Source organism: Cajanus cajan, chromosome 6 (assembly GCF_000230855.2).
Source record: "Cajanus cajan strain Asha chromosome 6, NIPB_CcT2T_4, whole genome shotgun sequence".
Lineage (NCBI taxonomy): Eukaryota > Viridiplantae > Streptophyta > Magnoliopsida > Fabales > Fabaceae > Cajanus > Cajanus cajan.
The window spans coordinates 36,556,995-36,582,080 of record NC_138522.1 but is presented as its reverse complement, the minus strand read 5'-3'; the positions used below and the strand labels follow the sequence as shown (position 1 = coordinate 36,582,080).

Here is a 25,086-nt window from a genome sequence, read left to right as displayed (position 1 = left end):
CAAGAATAAATGAGACTCTATTTTCTTAACCAGAGACAGGGTAATGGTATTGGTATTTATTGTAGTTTGTCTGGCATCCTAATTCTCTCAGCCACTTCATGAGTTAAGGTTTATAAATATAAATATACCCAATTTGTCATTTCATTTTCACTTCTGTCATAGTCACTCACACAATCTGTGCCATCAAAAATTACACTCCTACGTCATAATCTGCTTCAGTAGGTTCCTCCTTCATTCGTCACTTCTCGTCAACACTTCATTCGTACGTTAATTTGTGTCTCTTTTCTTTTACTTTTATTTGTTCAACCTAATTGAATGCTGAAACTTCTTCTCATACATGGATTTTCACTTGTTTTCAACACGAAAATCTCTGTTATTGTTTTTGATTATTTATTTTTTATATTTCCTGTTTTTTTTGTTGGTGACGAGGTTTGCCTGTTGTCTTATTGACCATGTCGGACTGTGAAAAAGAAATGGAGAAGATTGAAAATGATGGATTTGACTAATATAGATTAATTGAATTGAACATAAAAAAAAAGTTTCAAGCTTTTCTAGCTGAATAGAATATTCTGTTCAGAAACCATCATCTCGAATAGTGAAACGAGAGAAAAAGGAACAGAATCAAGGTGGACCTCATTTGTCAGGTGGGTCCCACCAGGATCCTGTGTCTTATTGGGTCTTACTGTGTTCATGTCGTTTTCAAATGGTTTCACAGCACCGATGCTCTCCCTGCTAGATTTTTTCTTTTCATGAAAAGTTGAAATTGAAAATGGTTTTAGAGATTTACTTGATGCACTTTAGGGGCAACTACTTCCAGAATTTTTATATTTTTATATGATTTTTATGCATAATTATATATATAAATTATTCTAATAATTTGAAATGTAACATAAAAATTTAATTTATATATGTATTTTTAATTTCTGAATTCATCGGTACTTTGGAGATACTTGCTCAACGTTTACAGTAGAACTTGCTGTTACTTTATATGTGGGGAGTGTTTGAATAATATATGTTACATTATTTTATGGAAAAGTATCACCAACTATCATATTTTAAGGATGTGGGTTGAAAAAGAGAGAAGAGAGAGAATAAAAGAAACAAAAAGTAATTAATATGACATGTGATATGTTTATAGATATTAGTCATGAATTAGAATAGATAGAGGAGAGATAAAGAAAAAAGATGAGATAAAAGTGAATTCTAGAAGTGTGATGTGTATAAAAAAATTACTCTTTTATTTATTTGATTTCTAAATTTTTATTATATGAGATGGTTATCCAACAAAGCAAGCAAATGATAGAATAAATTTGTTCATATATTCTTTTTATGGAAAAGTATCAACCCATTTTGAGAGTGTGAATTGTATGAGAGAGATAAAGAAAAAAAATTTGATAAATGTGACATGTGATGTCCATCAGAGAGATTGAGAGAAAGTAAAAATGATAAATATGACATGTGATATGTTTATCTTATTTTTGTCCAAAAATTAGAATGAAGAAAAGAGAGATGAGAGATAAAGAGAAAGAAAAAATAATAATAAATATGACATGTAATATGATTTAAAGATATAAAATGAAAATTGAGATAAAAATAAATTATAAAAGGATGAGATATATATATAATGAAAATTATTTTTTTATTTATTTAATTTCTAAATTTTTATTATATGCAAGGATTATACATCAAAGCAAGCGAAAAGGAATGTTAGAATAAATTTGAGCAAGCAATCTCATTTCTCTCTTTATTTTCTAAATGTCTTATTGTCTTTATAACCTGAAAAAGACTATTTTTTTTTATTTGAGGAATTCTAGAAATATTATAACGTCGCATCATTGTTTTCATTTATTTGTCAAAAGAGGTAAAAATACCTAGAGATAGGACTGTTTAGACACCAATAACATGTACAGTTACAAATATCTCATATATGTCAAGTTTTAATCTTTCATTCTTGTTTGGTTGGTAGATTAACAATTGGCAATAGAAAGGCAACTATCTATGCCAAAGTGAGCATGAAAATTGAGTGTGACACTAGACACTATTTACGGACTCAATTGTGTAGCTTCTTGAGAGATAGTAATATTACCAAATTCTGACACTTTGATATGCATTGTCCAAAAGCAGACTCTATACATGGAGGAACACGGCATGCAGAGTGGGAGTGACTTTATTCTAAACGGTGTCTTGTCTAGTAAAGCACACTGTGTTACCAAGGTGCTTGACCAGGATAGATGGTCACAAGCTGAAGCTAGAACTACACAGCTTCTTGAACATATTCAACCCAACCCCATAACAGAAGCACGTCGAAATGCTGTCGTATCTTACCTACGATTACTGATCATGAAGCGTACCCCTTGTCAGGTGCATGCCAAAACTCTAATTCATAGTTTCGGTTTCAAGTGTTACATTTTTGCGTATGATTTACCTTGTATTTTTTATGCACATTAATTATAGTAAGGTTTTTGGAGTTGTTGTGACCGCATGGTGATCACAATATTACAGCTACAGGCAACATCAAGGATCATGACAAAACTACGACCACAATGTCAATCTAAAACCTTGATTATAGTTGATATCAAATGATTAATATTACTTTAACCTTATCATGTTGCTGCATATATTGCTAGCTAGTTATAGTTGGTTTTCCTACTTTATGGCATACTACCATTCTGGTTAATTAAGTCCTTTATGATATAAAATAGTTGTGGATTTTAGGCTTTTATAACTATATGCATATTGAGCATATAGATTCTTTGTTAACTATATAGGATATTGATTGACATATCGATTTTTTTTCATGTCGAGTATGATTAATAGAAAGTAATTTCTGAAGATTAAATGCAAAAAATTTATCTAAAATTTTGATTAGATTATTACACAACAATCAAGTTAAACTTTGGTAGATATTCTTAACACCAAGAAATCAATCTAATTAATATATATTACTTTGGATTTTCTTTGGTACTTTTGAAACATTTTTTAATGAAAAGTTATTATTACTGCCGTCATTAATTAAGGTCGATTTAATTATATTTGAGACATAAAGTAAATTTTGAGAAAAAATATTAATTGTTTTTTTTTGTAAAAAGTCAAGTGATCCTTTTCCTTTATAAAAATTATTAATAAATAATCTTTTAGCGATGGAATTAAAACGTAGCCTTTAGTAATTTTACTTTTGAACTTGTCTTCAGTGTCATCCACTATACTAAAAGCTTGTAATATACGAGTCTTGATTAAAAAAAAAATTCATGTTTATTATTTTTCATTTACTGCAACTGCAAGCTTTATTATGACGAGATCAAAGTGAAAGTATGGTGAATTCTTCAGTTGAGATAAACCCATCACAAATCACAATATCATGTTTTAAACAACAATACTTGTTGACGTATTTTGTCTTTCAATCATCTACTTTTAAATGTTGCTTATGTCTCTCCGTCCCTGAACACATGGAAGGAAAGCACGAAACAGAAGAAAATTAACCTCAAAAGTCAAAAGCTTTAACTATCTAATGCTTGTTTAATAAATGATGTTCTTCTTCTGGAATCACAGGTATTTGCATTTGGGTCCGTACCGTTAAAGACCTATTTACCAGATGGGGATATTGATCTAACAGCGTTTTGTGATGATCAACAATCGGAAGAAAGACTGATCCACGATGTACTGCAGGTTTTGCAAAGAGAAGAGAAGAAAAATAATGCGGAATTTGATGTGAAAGAGGTTAAGTATGTCCGTGCAGAGGTACGTGATTCTTATTAGCTGAATTCACAGTTATCCAATGCATTTTCGTATGTTGACAATAAATAATAATGTGCATAAAGTGATGAGTTCTGATGGACTTTAGAAGGGAAATTGTCTCTTGTTTGACTGTGCAACTTTGAGAGTTTCCGGATTATGAATATCGCTAGTGCTATCTAAAATTGATGCAAAATTTGCCAATTCTTAGCACGTTAGCAACATACTAATTTTAGTTGTGAGACTAGATAGAGTAATAATATTTAAGATTGAATTGCATATATCCTTAAATTAATATTTCTTGCATGGATATCAAACCCTTGTGTATTCTTCGTATTATCTTTTCATTATTATGTATGTATAATATATCTAACGCTAAATTCATTGATATCATGGCAATATTATAAAAAATTCAGGAGAATATTGTATAAGATTCTCTTTTTATCTGTCCCTTCCGCAATATCAAGGATTGCTCTTTTTTTTTTTAACATTTGATCTTATCTATATAAACATATGGATCATCTATTTTTCCCACTCATTTGGTAATTGATAAAATTATTTAGAATTAAATATATTTTTCATTCTTGTAAATAGAGTAATATTTGTTTTTAATATCTCAAAAACATATATTTTAGTTCTTGATTTATGAAATATGTTTGATATAATCCTTATTTTTATATTCGAGAGACCAAAAGAAAATAAGTTATTATTACATGCTGTTACAAATTTATAAAAATGAAGGACAAAAAAGAGATGATTTATTTTTGAGGACTAAAAATAAACATCCTCTTATTTGCTATTATTTAAAACAAGTTCAATCCAATTTGTTGGTGTGATAAACGTAACTCACTAATTGAAGGCAAAGGAATGCATAATTTTATTGAATAATAATTTACTTAAATACAAGTTTTGTAATTGAAAAAATTCTTAAAAATAATAACAAACTTCTGAAATAGCCACCGACATAAACAATTAATAAGTAACAATAAAAATTCACGGTCATAAGACTTGGTCAAACAACAAATAAAAAATCTAAACCAACTATTAATACTCATTCAACACTCCTCCTTGAACTAATGGTTGACAAGTCCAAGTTTCTCTCTCAATGTCTCAAACTTGCTTCTTGGAAGAGCTTTGGTGAAGATATCGGACAACTAATCTTCAGTCTTATAGAACTTCAAGCACATTGCACCTTCCCTCTGTACATTTCCGAGAAAAAATAATTTGATGCTAAAATATTTTGTTTTTCCATGAAAGATTGAATTTCTAGAGATATATAGCTATGGCTGCCTGATTGTCCACCATTAAATTAGTAGCTGTCTTTTGCTCCAAGTGCAAATCTGTTAGCATTTTTCTTAGCCATAATGCTTGATTAGTAGCTGTTGTGGCTGCTATAAATTCTATTTCAGCAATTGATTGTGCAACAATTTCTTATTTTTTGGCTCACCAATCCCTAATCCAAAACTGAAACAGTAGTCTAAGGTATTTTTCATATCATCCAAAGACCTTGCCCAATCACTATTAGAAAATCCTTGCAACTTGAAATCTTATGACATATTGAACTTGATACCATAATTTAAAGTCCCCTTGACATATCTCAACACTCTTTTTACTGCTTTCAAATGAGGTTCTTTTGCATAATTCGTGAATTTTGAAAGTACACTTACAACATACAAGATATCTAATCTTGTTGTTGTGAGATACATTAGGTAGACAATTAAGCTTATATAAAGTGTTTCTTCCACTTATTCTAAACCATCATTCCTGCATAACTTCTCCTTTTGACACATAGGTGTGTTCATGCTTTTATGGTTCTCCATGTTGAATTTCTTCAAGATTTCTTTTGCATACTTCCTCTCAAAAATGAAGATATCACCTTCATTCTACTTAACCTCCATACCAAGGAAATAGGACATTTTCCCTTGGTTTGTCATCTCAAAGACTTGCATCATATTATCTTCGAATTGTTGAATGAATTCAACATTGCTTCTAGTGATTAGGAGATCATCAACATACAAAGAGATCACAATAAAGTTAGCTTGATCACCTTTGATATATAAAGTTGACTCACTAAGACTTTTAACAAATCCTAGTTTTGATAAGTACTCATCAATCCTATTGTACCAGATTCTTGGGGTCTATGATCAAACCATACAAAGTCTTCTTAAATAGATAGACTTTGTCCTCATGTCCTTCCACAAAGAAACCTTCAGGTTGCTCAACATAGATTTCTTCCTCTAAAAATCCATTTAAGAAAGTTGACTTGATATCAAGTTGGTAGATCTTCCATCCTTTTTGTGCTGCAATAGCTAGCAGCATCCTAGTGATGTCCTGTTTTGCTATTACAACATCCTAATGGTGTCTTATTTTGCAACTATAGCAAACGTATCAAAGAAATCTACACCAAAAATTTGAGCACACCCCTTTACTATTAACATTGCCTTATGCTTGTTAATTGAACCATTTGCATTCAGCTTTGTTCTAAACACCCATTTCACACCAATGAATTTTCTATGTTCAAGCCTTCCAACAAGTTCCCAAGTTTGGTTTTTATCAATCATGGCAAGCTCCTTTGCATTACAGCCCTTCATTTGGGATCTTCTTTTGCATCCAAGTATCCTACAAGTTCCAAGATTGCAACATTGCATCTTTGATAAATATTAGAGAGTAATCTAGTGCCTCTTTTGGATGCATCATCAACTAACTCATCTTGATTTAGCAAAGGGTCAGCAACTGGAATCTTTCCTGCATCATTCCAGCTCCATTGCTCATTCTCCATGAAGTGCACATCCCCACTTATCACAATTTTCCTTGTGTGAGGCTAGAAAACCCTGTAAGCTTTAGATACTGAGCTATACCCCACAAAGATACCAGGTTCAACTTTCTTGTTTATCTTGTCTCTCTTACTCTATGGCACATAAGTAAAGCATAAGCATCCAAATACTTAAAAAAAATTTCAAGGGTTTATAACTATAACAAACCTCAAAAGAAGTCTTCTTATTTACTACTTTGGTAGGAAGTCTATTTAGCAAGAATACTGTAGTGTTTGTAGCCTCTGCCCAATACTCCTTAGGAAATCTTTTCTTATGAGACATACACATGATCATTTCCATTATCGTCCGATTCTTTCTTTCACTAACCCCATTTTGTTTAGGGTATTAAGAGTTTTTAATTGATGTTAAATGCTTGCTTCCTCACAAAACATGGTGAATTCTGCTAAAGTGTACTCCTTGCCATTATTATATCTCAAAGCTTATATCATACATCCACTTTGCTTTTCAATCCATTGCTTAAATCTCCAAAATACACCTACAGCTTCTTACTTAGACTTAAGAAAGTAAATCCAACACATTTTGCTGAAATCATCCATGAAAATGATGTAATATTTACTCTCTTTAAGCGAAGCAATCCTTTGAAATTCGACCAAATTTGTGTGAATCAATTGTAGCTTCTTCATTGCTCTCCAAGTTGACTATATTTCAATGGTAATCTCGCTTGCTTCCCATATTGACAAGTCTCACAATTTGGTAATTCAGAATCCAAGAGAGGTAAGCCATGAACCAACTCCTTACATTGCATATTCAACACAGCTGCATGATGAAAATGATCCAACCTTTTATATCAAACCTTTATACCATTTATGGTAGCTGGATATGCAGCTTGGTCCTCCTCCATCGGATCAAATGATAAACTTTTGCCTCTCATTTTGATGCTGAAAATTTCTTTGTCATTGACATCATTAATTAAACAAAATTTATTTTCAACGATGACCTTAAATCTCTTCCAACCAATTGACCCACACTTAACAAGTTTTGATCAATTTCAAGAACATATAAATCATCATAAATTAATTTTGTACCTGTGCAACTTTTAATGGCTATAGTTCCCTTTCCTTCAACTCATTGAAAAGCTCTTGATTGTGAGTCATGTGGTTGGTACAACACTACAACCGCTATCCACTAGCCAACATTCACTTGAACTGCTGCGTGAAAAACATGTTGCTACTAACGACTGCTTTTCCTCTTGTTGATTTGCAACTTGAGCCTCATTCTTTTTTTGAAAATTGCTTTTGCAAATTCTCACATGATGTCCTAACTTATTGCACCTTTTACACTTTACATCAGGTCGTCTTGAAAAAAGGATGACCCATTTTGCCACACTGCATGCAAAGATGAGATTCTTTATTTTTGTCTCCACTACTGTTGCCAGTATTAGTTGTAGCTTCTTGTGTGTTTAAATTTTTCTTATTGTATTTCTTCCACTTATTTTTCTATCCATGTTTAATACGCCATTTATCTTGTAATGCTCCTTCCACCGAACCTTCAACCCTCATCATTCTTCTTTGCTCTGGAACTTGCAAAGCATTTACCAGTTCTATAAAGATAAGATTTGACAGATCCTTAGTATTCTCCAAGGAAGTAATAGTAGCATCAAATCTTTCAAGAATAGTCACCAGTATTTTCTCAATTATTCGTGAATTAGAAAATTTAGAATCCAGTAATCTTACTCTATTAGCAATGCTAAGAAGCTCAGACTCCTTCATTTTTTGCATCTTGAATTCTCGTACCAGATTGAGAGCTTGCATTCCCTTGATCATTTCATTTCCTTTGCTAATTTCATGGTCATGATTCTAGTGAGAATTTCCTTTGAGACAACAGCAAACAAAGAAGCCCTCACCTTTGATTTTCTTGCTTTCTTCTCCTTGTGATTTCTTATCTGAGCCATTGTTGGATTAGTTGTTAAAGGAAGAACTTTGAAGTCCTCCTCAACAATTTCCCAGAGATCATTTCCCTCCAAATGTGCCTCCATTCTTGCTGTCCATATATGATAATTCTCACCATCAAACACAAGAGGTGCTATTGCTGTGTATGGCATTTCAGAATCCATTTACTTGATGAATTGAAGCAAGGTATTTAGGCTTTTTGTTATGGGTTTCACTCAATTCACTCACAAGTCCCTCTAAGAAGGCTTTGTATACCAAAGTGTTGGTGTGATAAACGTAACTCACTAATTGAAGGTAGAGGAATGCATTATTTTATTGAATAGTAATATGTTTAAATACAAGTTTGGTAATCGAAAGAACTCTTAAAAGCAATAACAAACTTCTGAAACAACCACTGACGTAAACAACTAATAAGTAACAGTAAAAAATACATGGTCATAAGACTTGGTTAAACAACAAATTAAAAATCTAAACCAACTGCTGATACACATTCAACACATTTATTTATCGGACTTGGTTTGAATAATTCCAACTGTTTTGTCTGCATTCTCACCTTTCATGTATCTCTTATGGTTGTTTAAATGGCAGGTGAAAATCATAAAATGCTTAGTGGAAAGCTATATTGTTGATATATCCTTCAATCAAATCAGTGGTCTAGGAACATTGTGCTTTCTCGAGGAGGTGATTCACTCTTACTGAAGTTCTGATTGTCAAAGCTTTTATTTTCATTATTTATTTTTCTAATTTTTTGCAGAGATCTAAAACAAGTAATTTTCTGTTCCAGGTTGACTATATGATACAACAGGACCACTTATTCAAAAGAAGTGTCATACTGATAAAAGCATGGTGTTACTATGAGAGCCGCATCCTGGGTTCTCACCATGGACTCATTTCAACCTATGCATTGGAAACTTTAGTCATTTATGTTTTTCATGTTTACAGTAAAACATTTGCTGGGCCACTTGAGGTGACAAACTTTTTACTTTGTTGTATATATTATTGTGATTTGTGGCTTATGAGCAAGGAACAAGGAAAACTAATGTATTTGTTATTCCATTTCTGGCATATCTTAGGTACTTCTTCGATTTCTGGATTTATTCAGTGGATTTGACTGGACGAATTATTGCATCAGTTTGCGGGGACCTGTGCGTATCAGTTCACTCCCAAACATGAGAGGTATAGAAAAAATTTTGTTGTGTTCACCGTATCTGTGTTAACATGTTTTATGCGTTGTGGCTGATGACCTTTTTTCTTTTCCCATTGTCCTTAATTCAAAATCATGATAGCTGAGCCTCCACGAAAGAATTGCCAAGAGTTGCTGCTCAGAGAACAATTTCTTTATGGTTGCGAGTCCTGCTATGGTGTAATGCCTAGCAGCCAGGAACTCAGAGAGAAACCTTTTGCTTCCAAATTCCTCAACATTGTTGATCCTTTGCGTTCTAACAACAATTTGGGGCGTAGCATCAATAAGGGTATGTCTGCATTATATTCTTAAATGTGGTATTTTGGCTGATAAATATATTTTCTCCCATAAATGGAAATCTTGATAAGAAATTATAATTTTAGATTATGATGTACGTAGTTTATTTTCCCTATCATTTGTATTACTTCCTCTATTTAAATAAGTCTCTTATATGATTGTTTGGTTATATGTATGTATACAATATACTCTGCAGGTAACTTCTGTAGGATAAAAAGTGCAATTGCTTTTGGTGCTAAACAGATAGAGAGATTGCTGGATTGTCCAAAAGATAAAATAATAGCTGAATTTGATTTGTTCTTCAAAAACACATGGGATAGAAATGGGAATGGTTACTGGATGGATACACACAGTTATGATCTTTGTTTAAAGAATAATAATGTTACTGGTCATGAATCTGAGGTTGAGTTGACTCAAGCTTCTCATGGTATTTACCAAATTCCTGCTAACCATTTAGAGGAATCAAAAATGTTTGGAACCTCTGATGTATCTGCTGCTTCTCAAACTTGGAGCTCAACGAATAACAGCATTTTCACTGGTGCAATGACCTCTGGTATAGAGCACACAAATACCACGAACAATGCAATAGCTAATAGAGCCCAAAGTCCTATGTATTCATCAAATGAAGTTCAGGACATGCTTCACTTTCAAGGGTATTATACTGGTTCAGAGTTTAGTCATTTGTATAGTGAAGCTCCAACTCATCATTACTACAACACCGGAATTTCACCTGAAAATCAGCAATCTTTTGGGCAGATTTCATTCGATTGGGTAAATGGATATGCATATGACCTAGAAAATACTTCAAGCAATTATTATCATGAATATGGCTATGTGGTCAATGAACAAAATGTCTTTCCTGTTGACGAGGGAATGCTGATGCATCAGGAAGAGCATAATTATCCTAATTTCAATGGATATCTGCAAGCACCAGTGAATGTGAATTCAAGTGATGTAGCATCTTTTCCACAACCACCACCACCACATGTTTTAACTTCAGGATACGGACATGAAAACTCACTTGAAGTGTTTCCTGAAGATGTCCATTCTTTTGAATCCTTTCCAAGCCACAATATGCCCTACTCTCATGGCACAGCTCCATTTCCTTCAGAATGGTTTCCATTGTATGAGGAAGAACAGGCTGAACCAGTTAATCATAACGTGTTAATACCTTGCTCAGATCAGCAAAGGCAAATGGCTGTTAACATTGGTTCCAGATCTGGTAATTCATCTTTGCATTCTGGTGCTAGAAGTTACACACCAAAAAATCATGGAGTAACTACTCAACAAAAATGGGTAGTCAGAGAAAAAGGTAGTAGTAGTCCACCAGACAATAAAATTATAAATAAAGATGTGAACACTGGAGCAAGTTCTGGTTCCAAATCTTCTTTGCTTCCAACCCCTGGGACCAGCCTTCCTTCCTCTAATGTCTCAAGTGAACCATCTTCAGAAACTCCTCAACCTGATGGTGTCAGTGGAAACTGTATTGGTCAATCAACAATAGGCACTGACTTGTGTGAGATCACAAGTACTGAAGCTGTTACTTCACATGTTCATAATCTTCAATTAAGTAGGAAACTTCCAATGATTGTGTCTAATTCATCATTTCCTGAGAAATCTCCTGTTTATGCTGGTCCTTTTGTTTCAAGTCAGAGAGCTGTTGATAGCCAAAGTTTGTTACCAGTTGCAGATGGTTCCTCTGGACCATTTCAAGTTCCTAACATGTTCTCATACTACAATCTCCCCACTGAGACTGGAACTACTTTTGCAGCCACCAATGATGGGCACATGGATGCTGAGCTAGGTTATTTTTATCCACATGAGTCATCAATTGTAGGTTTGGATTCTACTCAACATGCTTATCATACCAGTTATGATGCATCAGGGTACTTTGTGAAAGAAGGTTCAGATATTTTGGATGGTGATTTTCCAAGCTATTGGGTGAATCTGCAATATGCAAGGATTTACAAGAATCCACAACTACTGGAGTCCTTGCCTCCTCCCTCTACTACACAGCAAATGCATTTAAGGGGACAACTTTCAAGGAATAAGAAATCTACTGATGTCATGAACAATACGGGGCATGTTCAAACCCCAGTTCCTGTGATGCCACCTCGACGTGCTTCTCCCTTGCATGGGAGTACTAATGAACGTGGTAGTTTTTGGATTCCTAGATTTAGTGATGGGACCGGGACTTACCTGCCAAACACATCAAATTATTTCCAGGTTAGTTAATATTTTTACCATCTTTTTGGGCTACTTATTGTGAAGGTGTAGTCACATGTGCTTCGGTTGTGTTTGTGTCTTACTAGGGGAAAATGTTGCTCGTGAAATTTGGTCTTGAAACATTTTCTGGAAAATGACATGATTTTCATGTTTACATTCCTGCAGAGGTATTACAGGAGAAAACATCATCACAGAAGTCGTTATCTCAGAAATCTCAAATATGAACAGAAGGGTAAACAATCTGAAAGGGGAGATACGAATTTGAATTCAAAAGAAAGTTTTCCCATCCTTGGTCAGTTGAAGACAGGTATGTGTTCTTTCTACGTGGCCAACGTACCATATGACTTTCATCCATGATCCATCGCAGATGCTTAGTAGTTAGTACTAGTGAGATTTGTTGTTACTACCCATTTTCGATCAGCTTTTACCATGAATCCATATGACAAAAATACATAGCTCATCATTATAATAAGTAGCTTGTGTTGGACCGTTCCTCAGGTTCAAATGAATCATCACGTCGAGGTGAAAACTCACGAAGTGGTATTAGAGAGGTGGCAAATTCTGAAGGTTCTACTAAATATCACTCCTCATCATCAAAAATCCTTGGGTAATGCTTTATTTTAACACCCCCTTCAATAAATGGTAGATAAAATGGAATTAATTTGAGATGCAACAGAAAATCTATTTTTCTGGAAATTCATTGATGTCAGTTTGTTTCCTTTCACAGCCTGTAATATAGAGAAAACGATTGGATACTAAATTCAAGCTTATCAGTTATAGGCGTGGATGATTTTGTCTAAATATCTTATTAGAATATTGAGTGATCATTTATGATGACTTGTTGCATTCAACAGGGCTCAATAAGAGGGACCATCCTACTAGGATGAAGATTGAAAAAGTGAAACTTATGCACAGAAGAAGACAGTGTGATAACAGATAATAGTGAGAATATTGATGTGTCCTCTCTATAGGTGTGTCATTCTATGATGGCATGAAGAGGGATTCAAGTAGAAGAAAGTTTGTGTTAATTTTTATCTTCATTTTACCATCCCCATTGTCTGGGGCATCGTTTTTAGTATGAAAATTGTTATATAGACTATGTTTACCTTACTTTAAACAAAAAAAAAAAAAAAGACTACTTATACCTTGTCTGATGTTATGAACTTTATGTGTACCTTTATGTCAAAAGATGAGAAGTTATTCTTTCTCCAAATCTTTTTTACAAGCAGGAAATATACAGAGTTATTTTACAAACCAACTACTTCAAAAGAAACTAACAATCTTCCCACTTTTCCAAATCTATCTTGGGAAGTTGTTATGTGCTTGGCAAAGTTCTCTCTCAGATGATCCATGCCTTAACCAAAATTTAAAGACCTGCTTTTTTATTTTTTTGGATAATGTAAAAGTTTAGATTAGGGTAAGTCACAACCCTATGCAAGGTCAAAACCAACCACCAACCTCTTTGATGATAAAGGCATACTTTAGTAAGAGGCTTTCTTCCATTTGGCCAACCATGACAAAAAGATTAGTACTTCCGATGGGTCACGCAAAGAGTACAAAGCGTTGGTTTCTCTTGGAACTGAAGACACTATGATTGGATAACCTTGCTCTCTGCTCTGTATGACCTGCAATAATTTGGCAAAATATAATTATCAACTTGGTATACATGGTATTATCCCCGTCAAAGAGTAAAGTGATGGAAATATTCTATCAGAGATTTTCCTTATTGCCATATAAATTGAACCCAGTCATTCACAAATATTGAAGCACTAAATGTCCTCTTTGAAACTACTTTGCGTGACAGACCAAGAAAACCAACCTAATATGTATTGTATGCATTTGTAGATATCATCATGGTACTTTATTATTTTAATGCAGGTAAGACACAAGAGAGATTACCAACTAAGAGAAGTTATTACCAATTAAGCTAGTTTTTGGCAGGGAGAAAATATAAATTTTTCTTAGCTATTCTTTTGTAATGCATCTAAACATACTTGTAGAGGTTAAGTATCAGCAGAAAAGAGAAAAAACTAGACTAAGTTCATACCTTAAAAGCATCTTCATCAGTTCTATCATCACCAATATACACAGGAAGGATATCAGTGCAACTGCTTAATCCTAATGTGTCAAGAAAATATTCTACGGCATTTCCTTTGTTCCACTTTATAGATGGCCTTATTTCCATAACCTACAAATAAACATTATTCAGTGCTTTTGTTCATCACGGAAGAGAAAACCAATAGAATTGAATCTGTCATAATCAGGTAGTGTTAAAAATGCATATGATATGGGATACCTTTTTACCCTCTGTTGAGCAAAATTGTGGATTATTTTCAAGCACAGACTTCACTTTCTCTTCCAAAACGTCATAATCCTGGATTTAAACATCATTCATTATCTTAAATCTAGAGCAATTTTGAAAAAAGTAAATAAATATTGCTTACTAAATATTTTCAAGCAAAAGAGAAATGTCAAGAAAGAATGATAATAAAAAAAATATTAGAAATCAAAGGTTACCTTTTCTTGGACCTGCCGGAAGTGTACAGAGATGCAAAATCCGTTGTCCTCTACCATTGCTCCTTTTATTTCCTTAATTTCATTCTCTAGTTTTCTTAATAACTGTCGGCACAAACAGTCAAACATTCAATTTTGTAACACGTTTGAATTATTAAATTTGACACCTCTAGCTCGCATAACCTGTACTAGTAATTTGAATTGAACAATATTTATGATAAATTAGGTGTTATTTCTGGCTATAAATCCGTTCCTTGAATTTGTTGTATACTGGACAGGGAGTATATAATATGCATGAAAGTGTTTGATGGAAATTTGAGTTTATTAGGGATTCTCTTGTATCATTTAATTTAATAGATAACTTTTTCTTTATTGTTTAGATTTCTGAATATTTAATTATTAAACTTGAATTATGAGCCTTCAGTTTAATATATTACATAATAAAAAAAATTATAATTAACAAATAATTCTAAGAATTACTAGTTGAAATAATATGTATGAAGTTTTTAGTTATAATTTAGTTTTAATTTTAGTGTGACTACTAAACACATAAAAAAAATAAAAATAAATAACAAATAGTATTTCATCTTTTAAGAGTTAGTGATGAAAATTATTAATTACTATGTACTATATGGAATCAATTAGTTCAATGATTAAGATGGAAAGATTATTATACAAAACCATAAAATGTTCTTAAATAACTTTGCTGACCTCTCGAATTGCAGGCAAAAACTTCTTCGCAGGTTGAAAGGGAACTTCAATATCCTAAAATTGAAAATATTTACATTAAAAGAAAAGGCAAAACAGTGACAATATAAACTAGTTTAATTTATACCTCTCTTTAGTAATTCCTATAAACTATATAAGCTATTGAAGATTTTAGAAAAGAACACCATAAGCTATCGTTCTGTGATTGACACGTCCAAAAATTTTTTTTACATTATACTACAAAAAGTCATTATATGACATAAAATCCAATATTCATATTTAATTCTCTCCCTCTTTTTTTTTTCTTCATTTTGATATTGTTTATATAACAATTTCCTAAAACATATAGGCATTCTGAAAAAGGGTTCAACATTGTAAATAACTCACATTTGTGTTACGGACGATGTCAAAATCCTTGCTGTCAGAAGATCTGACTGGCATTGATGGTGCCATTATGTCCATCCCATGGCTCCCAGCATAATATAAATTATTTAACTTCACAAAATCTTTTACCTAAATCATAAAACAAAGAAAGAAAATTTTAAATAAATAAATAAACTTATACTAATTAATTAATTCGGTTCCGAATCAATTTACTTACCTTATCTCTACTTCTTCCACTAATTATTGCTGTAGGAAAATAAGTAGCAACTTCAAATACTGTTGCACGCATCTGCCATTTACATTATGCACCACATAAATATTACATTAAATGTTGTAACATGTCAAGGTTAAAAGTAGTTTATATGGAGAATTGTTGTATTTAATTAGTTACCTCATCAGACATAAAAGCACGATCAGGATCATTTACAATTGGTGATAAGGTACCATCGTAGTCCAAAAAAACGATGATCCTCTTTTCAGTGGCTGCTTTCATAAGTGTATCAAACGAGTTCAATGCAGAAGGGTACCTTACCTAGTTATATTTACATACAAATTACAGATATCATTTAACATGATCATCACTAATTAATGATTATGCATTTTTAAACTAGGCACACATATATCAATTTTGGGTACCTTACCTAGTCAGTCATATATACATACAAATTACAGATATCATTTAAAATGATCATCAATAATTAATGATTATGCATTTTCAAATTATACACATATATCAACTTTTAACGCTTTCTATACTGCTACTTTGAAGAAAGGAAGAAGAAAAAATAAAATAAAATAAAATAAAATAAAATGTGTTGAAAACATTTGTAACGAACGTGTATGCACACATGCAAATGTGTTGTACATAAAAAAAATGTTTTGAAATTATAAATTGTGAAAAGGAAAAAAAAATATAATAAATCTCAATCAAAGTGAAAATATATACAATACATCTTGACATGTGCATATATATGCGTCACTAATAATAAAAAAACTACATAACTATTGTCTTTTATATAAGAACTTATTATTTGTCGTACCATGTTTCTCGGCCGTTGAATTTTTTATCACTTGAGAGATTGCTTAATTTCAAAATCATAGATATTTGTTTTCAAATTAAAACAAAAGAACTGATCCAAATCGTGCTTACTGGATTGGTACTTACCACCCATGAATCATATTCGGTGGTATTGGTTTGGGTATTATCAATGAAGTTCTTTGTGGTCCTTTGAATTAATGAGTTTTCATGTGCATCAATTGAGTCCTCCTTTGCTTTGAAAATTGACTGTGCTATCCGTTTAGTACTATTTGATGTTTGAAATCCCATAGTCTCTTGTAACTTTGTCAATCTCCTCTTGATAATCTAATATATGCAAAATAAAAAAATAAAAAAGTAATGACTAGTTAGATTACTTCTTTGGAAACTGCTGCTTAAACGTAAAGTTAGTGTTAACATGAATTGTTTAACAAGAAAAAATGTTTTGATTTACCTTGAAAATGACAAGGAAAAGAAATATATATTTCATATTCAATTAGAATATGCAATAGTAATTTCTGTCAACTCTTCAGACACCAATTTCCTGAAACAAAACAGTAAATGATATTAATCAACATAATGACATAAAAAATTTATCTATTATTAAACAAATAGAAAAAATAAAAAAAACAAAAAAAATTTAAATAATGTATAAAAAAAATTTTATAGAACAAACATTTTTCCATATCCACTTCAATTACAAATTCAAAAATTGCTACCGAATAAAGGTCATGTATGGTCATGTCCTCCAAGCCCAACTAATAATTTAGAGATATAGACAAAGGCTCATGATATATACACCTCCTTCTTTTTATAAGTACACCTCCTTTTTTTAAAAAAAAATTTATAAAATATTATAATTTTTTTTTTAAATTTAATTTTACACTTTCAACTTTCAATTTGTTACTTTCTTCTTCTTATTCACACACTTTTTTTTTTCTTTTTCAATTTTCACATGCTACCAAAATAAGTAGGGTGAAAGAAAAATAAGGGAGTGCATGTAAAAATTGAAAAAAGGAGGAAAGATATGTGAAAAAAAAGTACTAAATTAAATGTTGTAGATGTAAAATTAAAAATTTAAAACAAAAAATTAAGAATATTTTAAAATTTTAATTTTTTTAAAAGGAGGTGTACCTATAGAAAAAAGGAGGTTTATATATCATGAACCATAGACAAATCAGCCCAGTAAAAAAAAATTGACAAGCTTGCCCATAACTAGTTGTGGGCCGTGAGTGCGATACATACCCAAGTTTCCGTGTGTGTCACGATGAAATGAAGTGTAATCAATTAATATAAAAAAAAAATGTCCAACAACCACAAATCTACAATGATACATGGCAAATCGTATGGCTATGAGACATGGAGAAAGATGTGATTGTTAGTAAAATAGTTTAAAAGAATTATAATTTATTTTTTATTCATGTTGAAAATTTTATTTTTAACTGATTTTTCTAGTGCAATTATGAATGCAGAACATTTTTTTTAAGCTGATGGTTTGCATTTATACTTCTTCTATTTGTATTTATATTTTTAGAAAATAATTATCTTTTTATTAATTTTTGAGAGAATTTTATAAAATAGTTATTTTAAAAAATGAAACAAAAAAATTGCACTTAAGGCATTATAAAAGCTTAAATAATTTTTTTAAAATCTAAAAGTATTTGAAACTACGTACCTTTAACTTGAACTAATTTTAGTAAGTTAGGCACATTTATTTAAAGAGGTAAAATTCTGTTAATAACTGTTTTTCATTTTCAAAACTCAAAATTTAATTTTCTTTATAAAAAAAACCTAGTTTGTATCGGTAAATTGCTACGTTGAAAAACTTTTGCAATGTTATTGAAAGAATATGAGAAATGTTAACCAAAATTAATTAAAGAATAAAAAATAAAAAGTTTTATTGAAAATTATAACAAATATTTTTCAATAAAAAATTTATTTCTTAAGAACACAAAAAAATATCTATATGCCAAAAAAAAATGTAATCATACTCTACTAAGATGTTTGATCATTCTTCATGTGATCCACTAATATAGAAGACGGTCAAAATATTGACAAATCTTGCTCTCTCGTAAGCAAATTCCATTAAATATGCTCTTTGAATTGCCTCGAAAGGACGAGCAAATATTGTATTTGTTTGCTAATATTTCAATCCTAACAAAAAATCTGATATAATTAAAAATAAAGAGGTTGTTGTACTGGCAACATAAAAAAAATGAAGGAGAATCAATCAAAATCATGCACAGTAGTATTTAATTCAATAAGACTACACTTGAAGTGCTTCAAATAATTTTATTTAGGAAGTCATTTTCACCTCTATCAAGTTCAATAACAATTTTAATATGCATAATCACTCTGAAGAAACCATCAGCTAACAAATGTTTTCAGTGGGCCAAGTAATTAAGGTATAAAGTGGTTACACAACATGGAGGTCATTTTCCATATGTAAAATTTTTCTTCTGTCGTTTAGATAGAAATGCATGAAAACAAAACAAAAAACAAAAGGGCAACACATTATTGAAACATAAGATTTGACAACTTGTCCCCATACAAAGGCAAAGTTTGAAAGACTTAATTGTAAAGTAGGGTAGGATACTAGTCGATTCTGACTCAGATGAGAGGGACACAAGCTAAAAAAAGTTGAGTTTAGCCCTACATCAACGGAGTAACTGATCTATGTGTTGATTAGTCTTTTGGCTCCACTCAACTACCCCAGAGTATCCCAACCCCCCTTCTAACTGATTCAGTTTCTTTCCCTCTTCATTGACTAATCCAATCAAACTCTAAGATAGTTAGACTATATGACACATCCATATAAGTTACATCAATTAATAATCTTTCAGACAGTCTCGCATGACACAGCAGTGATTAGGCATATTGTTGCCTAGTGCTAGTGGATTCTACGATGAGACTAATAGTAACAACAATAATCATTTGAGTTCAGGTTGAACCCTAGGAAAAGGACTTGCAATATCATATGCAGGGAAGAAATAATGCATTTGAAGAGCTAATATTGAAATATAAACTTGATTTTCTCTTAAAAATACATTAAGCAGTGCTATAAAAGTATTGATTAAAAATTAAAAATATAAAGTTTTTATTGAAAAATATATCTGCAAACTTTTCTATATAATTAATGTACCATTTTTAACAAAAAAATTTTGCATTTTGATTTCTTAATATAAGTACTTTAAGTACATTAATTAACAAGATAATTCTTAAAAGTTCAATTTATAGAAATGTGTTGAGGTCAAATTCTAGAAGCATATTCTAGAAGAATTACTTTAGAAGATAATTATACAGTAACATATAGAATTGTTTAGAATGTGTGAGTAGGTTTGTATCTATGAAGAACATTCTAGAGAGTTATTTGTAATCATTTGACTTATAAAATTGTGTTAACAAAATTCTAACCATTGATTGAGAAAGAACTACTAGTATAAATAAGAGTAATATAAGTTTGTATCAAGGCAAAATCAAAAAATTATTAATTATAATTTCTTTTCTTAAACTTGTAGTCTATATTATTCTCAAAATATTTCTTCCGCTAACGCTACATCTTATTTGACACCTAGTTAGGTCAAATATATTCAAGGTTATTACTAATCCTAACAAAATATATGGGTACTAATTGACAATCAAATTATACCAAAAATGAAACAGTACTGTGTTGTTATTGCTATCATGTGGAATTGAAGATCATAATATTACTATAATTATCAAAAAAAAATTATAATTAAAAAAAAATAAAAAAATACATAGTCATAAACCAGCCCTTGTTTAGGAAACTTTAACTGGGCAGTGAAACTACAACAAATGTGTGTCTTTCAAATGTATTAAATAAGTTGAAATAAATTCTTAAAGAAAAATGTTCCTTTAGATCAACCCAGATCACAGGAGTGTAAAATATATGGTTTCCATTGAAATAATATATAGGTTTTACTTGTCATTGAATAAACAAATCTTTAGCTTTACTCAGAATTGACAAATAGATTAGACAGAAATTGAAAATCCACTTTTTCTTTCCAGAAAAATAATTAAATATAGTTAAAATCTAAACCAGATAAGTATTAAAGTATATAGCCTAACTAAACTAGTGTGAGTGAGTGAATTACAGGTACCTTTAATTCAGTGTCCTTTAACATCATTTCATGCCCACAGACTCTATCTCTATACATGATTTATACTTCTTTCTTTTATATTAGACAATGACTTATGTCTCAGGATCCCAGAATAAACAAAACATGCTGGTTAGCAAAACAGTTTGAACTCTGTTTTTTCCTCTAAAGAAAAGTGACAAATCAAGATTGGTGAACTTGTTCTCAAACCACAAGTTCTATAAAAATGAAAAAGAAATATCAGAAACCAACACAACACTAAAAATTAAAAAAAATAATTAAAAAAATAAGAATCAACAAGTGACACGCATAGATAATACACGTGTAAGAACAAGAAACCAGAAATATATACTTTTATACCAGTTAAAAACAACAGGTAAAAGGGAGTTGAAGATACGCCAAGTGAAAAAGGATTCCTGACTTTTGAGGCCATAGTCTGAACACAAATAACAACTAACAGAAAAGTAATGTATTGGATATTAGTTAATTAATTCGATCATAAAAGGACAAAGAGATTTCACGTGTCGGTTAACAAAACGGTTGGTGATGAAGGCTTGAGAAACTGGGAAGTGTAAGGTGCACCCATCTAGACATGGGTTGGTCATTCAGAGACCCCGACATCTTAATACGACAAACTGCTCAAATCTAAAGAAAACTATTTGTACCTAAAGATGAATACTATTGGTACTTCTTAAAAAAATAATTGGCAAAATTTAATCTCATTTGGTCAAATCTATTATAATAATTATGAGGATTGTACGTACTTTCTACCATGAAAGTATATAATTCTAGTTCTAGGAAAAGCGATGCAGGAAGTATATCATTCTAAGAATAAAAAAAGAACTAACTATTGACATGAAAAGCTAGCTAAACAAAAACAGAAAATACTACTACCCTCATATAAGAAAAGACAAAAAGGACAATTAAATGGAAGGGCCCGTGCACATTTCAGTGAGACACTTAGGGTCCGCTGAATAGTACTCTTATAAAACTATTAAGGAATCCAAAATAATATACACTAATATTCACTATAATAAATATTACATGATAATATATTAAAAAATGTATTATTATAAATATAATATATATGAATATAAATTTATTTAATATATATTTATATATAATTTTAATAAGATTTAATAATATATATTGTGTATTATTATAATTTATATTTATACTTTTTAATAAATATGTTATATTTATAGTGTAAGTAAAAATAATTTTTAATAAAAAATAATATTACTATTAAATATAAATCACTATAATCCTAAGCGTGTAGTTCATCGGTAAGGGTTGATTCGCCTTAAGCAAGGTCAGGGGTTCGAATTCTGTCTTGTGTATGCAGTCATGTTAAATTTTGGGACCAGCTATCCCTTTTGAGGTGCCTCCAACGTAGCGAGGAGATTAGTTACCACTATCGGTGGTAGATACTCCAGGGACGAATAAAAAAAAAAATCACTGCATGACATTTTTTTTTGCAGTGGATGTCTTTAAACACTTGTTAGCATTTTTTTAATTAACGGTTGAGTGTTTAGTAAAGCAACAAAGGACTATAACAGATGTAACTAGTGAGTAACCAGAACGAAAGGTCCATGCAGTATCCAGGTTTTGTGATTTCAAACAGCTTCATGTATTTATTATATAGTTCTTTCGCACTCAAGTACAGTCAATGTTGTCTTTGTCACAATAGAACTCTCATAAGGACAGCAAAACTTTGTCATTGATTCAATTGTTTCGTAAAAGCTTCAACTTATATTTTTAAGGAAACATTAAAAAGAGCTTAAAAGCCAAAATTAACAATTAAGTAAAAGAACAAATAAGTGTTTTTGTACTATATAAAAATAGCATATATATATATATATATATATTAATTTCTGTGTGCATTAGACACACGTCTGTTCTTAAATTAAAGATAAAAATCCAATTGAAGCAAGAAGATGAAGGGGGTAGCTATATAATAATCTCAATGATCGTTTGTCCTGGCCTATAGACAAGAAAATCTAGGTCTTAAATTTTTATAGGGTCCGAACTGAAATCTTGTAGTAGAAATATACTATAGTAGTAGTATATATTGACTCAACAAACCGACAGCTGCAGCAGCACACAGAAAGAGTCTCACATGTATATATATATATATATACTAGTATTATAGATTATAGATAAATCAGACAAGTCTTTCTCTATCATATAATAAATATACTTGTCCAGAGGTAGTTGAGAGTTAAAGGCTCTGAAGATGCTTGTTGCAGCATCTGCAGGCAATCGGCAATTCCACTTATTTTTCATTTCGTAATGGAAAATGCTGGAAGAAACTAAAAATTAATATTTAAGAAAATAATTTTAATAAGGAGGGGGGAAAATAGAGAGCGAAAAGCAGAGGAAAGTGTGATAAGTTGACACGACAAAGAAAAGAGGTGAGTGTGTATGAGTCTGAGGCAACACGGGACAGAAATGGAACATTTTGTGTTGCTCCTATTCTAATCTATGCCACTGTCTTTAACCGTTATCTAGGCACATGTCCTTTCACCCAATCTCACGTAGGCACAGATCCACGGGCCGTGGGCCCAACGAACTGCCACGTGTGTGGTACACGTCTGAGGGCCCACTGGCTGAGGCAAAGCCCAAGAGCGCGTGTCAGGAACCTACCTTGGTTTTTCTTCACCGCTGACAACACGCTCTGGAGTGAAGCGCGTTGGGAAGAGGTGCGACTGCGTTCCTTGTTTTGTTTTGTTTGGGACAATACAAAGCAGAGAAAGGAAAAACCAAGAAACTGAACTCCAACCGCTTTTCTCGTTTCTCGTGCACACCACTTTTTTTTCCTTCTGCTTTTTCCCATGAAACCAAAAAACCATGATTATTATTAAATGTGATGAAAAAAAAAATTTAATGGGAGCCGTGATTGAAAGGGAATCAAAATCAACCGAAGAAAAAGAGTGGAGGTGACGGACATAATCTCGCCGACAATTATTATTTTTAATTTATAAAAAAAAGGCAGAAAATGGAATGGAATCGAGACTGTTGAGGATTCCACATATGAATGACATGCAAGGAAGTGAAACGGAAATATTCACTGCATAATGCGATTTGGAGAGGTGGACATAGAATAATGGCATTATATTGCAATATGGAAGCAAAAGGAATGGTTAAAGATGGTGATTGGCGAACACACAGAAAGAGGGAGAGTAACATAGATAGAGCATGGAGGCTTACCAAGATTATGGTGCGGCGGAGGTGGTGGCTTCGTTGCCAAATACTACTTGTGACCTCCGAGAAGAGTAGAAGATAAGAGTGCAAGAGGTATAAGCAAAGAAGAGAGAGAGGAGAAAGGAAAGAAGAAGGGAAGAGGTATTTATAGAAGGGGGTTTAGAGGATTATGGGGTTTGGTTGAGTGCCAAGTGCCAAAGGTGGGCCATGCAATGAGAGATTCCATATTTTGAACTTGCATGCTTTGTATAGGGCTAGAAATAGGCTAAATCTTGTCTGTGATCTAGTTTACATCACGTTCACACTTATTCAAGGTTTTTTTTTTCAAGTCAATAATTTTACTAAAATTTATTTAATCAAACATTAGACTTTTAATTCATTTATAAAAAAAAAAGACTTAATAAATTAAGCTGTTTATGTAGAAATAAATATTTTATTATAATATTATATTCTTAATGTATTAAAATTATATTGTTTAAAATATTAAGGATGTCTTGACTTATATAAAAAAATAAAATTTATAAATTTATTGAAAGATATATTTATGTCATATACTATATAGATCTTATTATAAAATATTTTCAAATAAATAATCATCATGAATTTTATATTAAATCTTAAAAATATGTTTATACTTATTCCGGTAATAGGTAAGTCTTATTGTTATAGCATTCAAGTGTGAGTTGTAAAAAACTTAGACTAACCTTAAGAACTCTTTCAAGTTTTAACTCCCTCATTTCGGCTTCTTAGGAAGCAGTTCACCATTAACCACCCTTTTTCCTGCCCCCTGACTTCTATAATTTGAGATATGGGGTATCGCCATATCTTCCAATAAATTAGTTAGAGTTTGATACATGATCCTTGATGACCAACACTTTGACTCAGTCAAGCAACTAGTAACGTTGACCTTCTAATTCGACACCAAAACCTATTACAAAGTGAGAAGTAGTGGATATTTCGA

General features: G+C 31.6%; 2 protein-coding genes across 3 annotated transcripts; one reads left to right on the top strand and one right to left on the bottom strand.

Annotated features, from left to right (window-relative positions):
• Nucleotides 1-986: 986 nt before the first annotated feature.
• Nucleotides 987-13,344, top strand: LOC109797485 (uncharacterized). The gene is made up of 10 exons (XM_083076986.1): nt 987-2,365; nt 3,548-3,738; nt 9,044-9,136; nt 9,240-9,422; nt 9,529-9,631; nt 9,742-9,927; nt 10,132-12,161; nt 12,327-12,468; nt 12,660-12,768; nt 13,016-13,344. Exons 1-10 carry the CDS (start codon nt 2,134-2,136, stop codon nt 13,023-13,025), a joined length of 3,279 nt encoding a protein of 1,092 aa, XP_082933112.1. The 5' UTR covers nt 987-2,133; the 3' UTR covers nt 13,026-13,344.
• On the bottom strand, nt 13,338-24,358 carry LOC109797337 (putative trehalose-phosphate phosphatase C). Of its 2 annotated transcripts, XM_020357348.3 has the most exons (12): nt 24,132-24,358; nt 23,568-23,743; nt 17,258-17,347; nt 16,933-17,130; nt 16,159-16,299; nt 15,985-16,056; nt 15,771-15,896; nt 15,387-15,440; nt 14,679-14,780; nt 14,458-14,535; nt 14,209-14,349; nt 13,338-13,786 (listed from the first exon to the last, which is right to left on the bottom strand). In XM_020357348.3, the coding sequence occupies exons 3-12, from the start codon at nt 17,291-17,293 to the stop codon at nt 13,643-13,645; spliced, it is 1,092 nt and encodes a 363-aa protein (XP_020212937.1). In that variant the 5' UTR covers nt 17,294-17,347; nt 23,568-23,743; nt 24,132-24,358; the 3' UTR covers nt 13,338-13,642. The 2 variants fall into 2 exon arrangements, with proteins under 2 accessions (XP_020212937.1, XP_020212936.1); XM_020357347.3 differs by lacking the exon at nt 23,568-23,743 and having other exon boundaries at nt 24,132-24,357.
• Between the last annotated feature and the right edge of the window lie 728 nt (nt 24,359-25,086).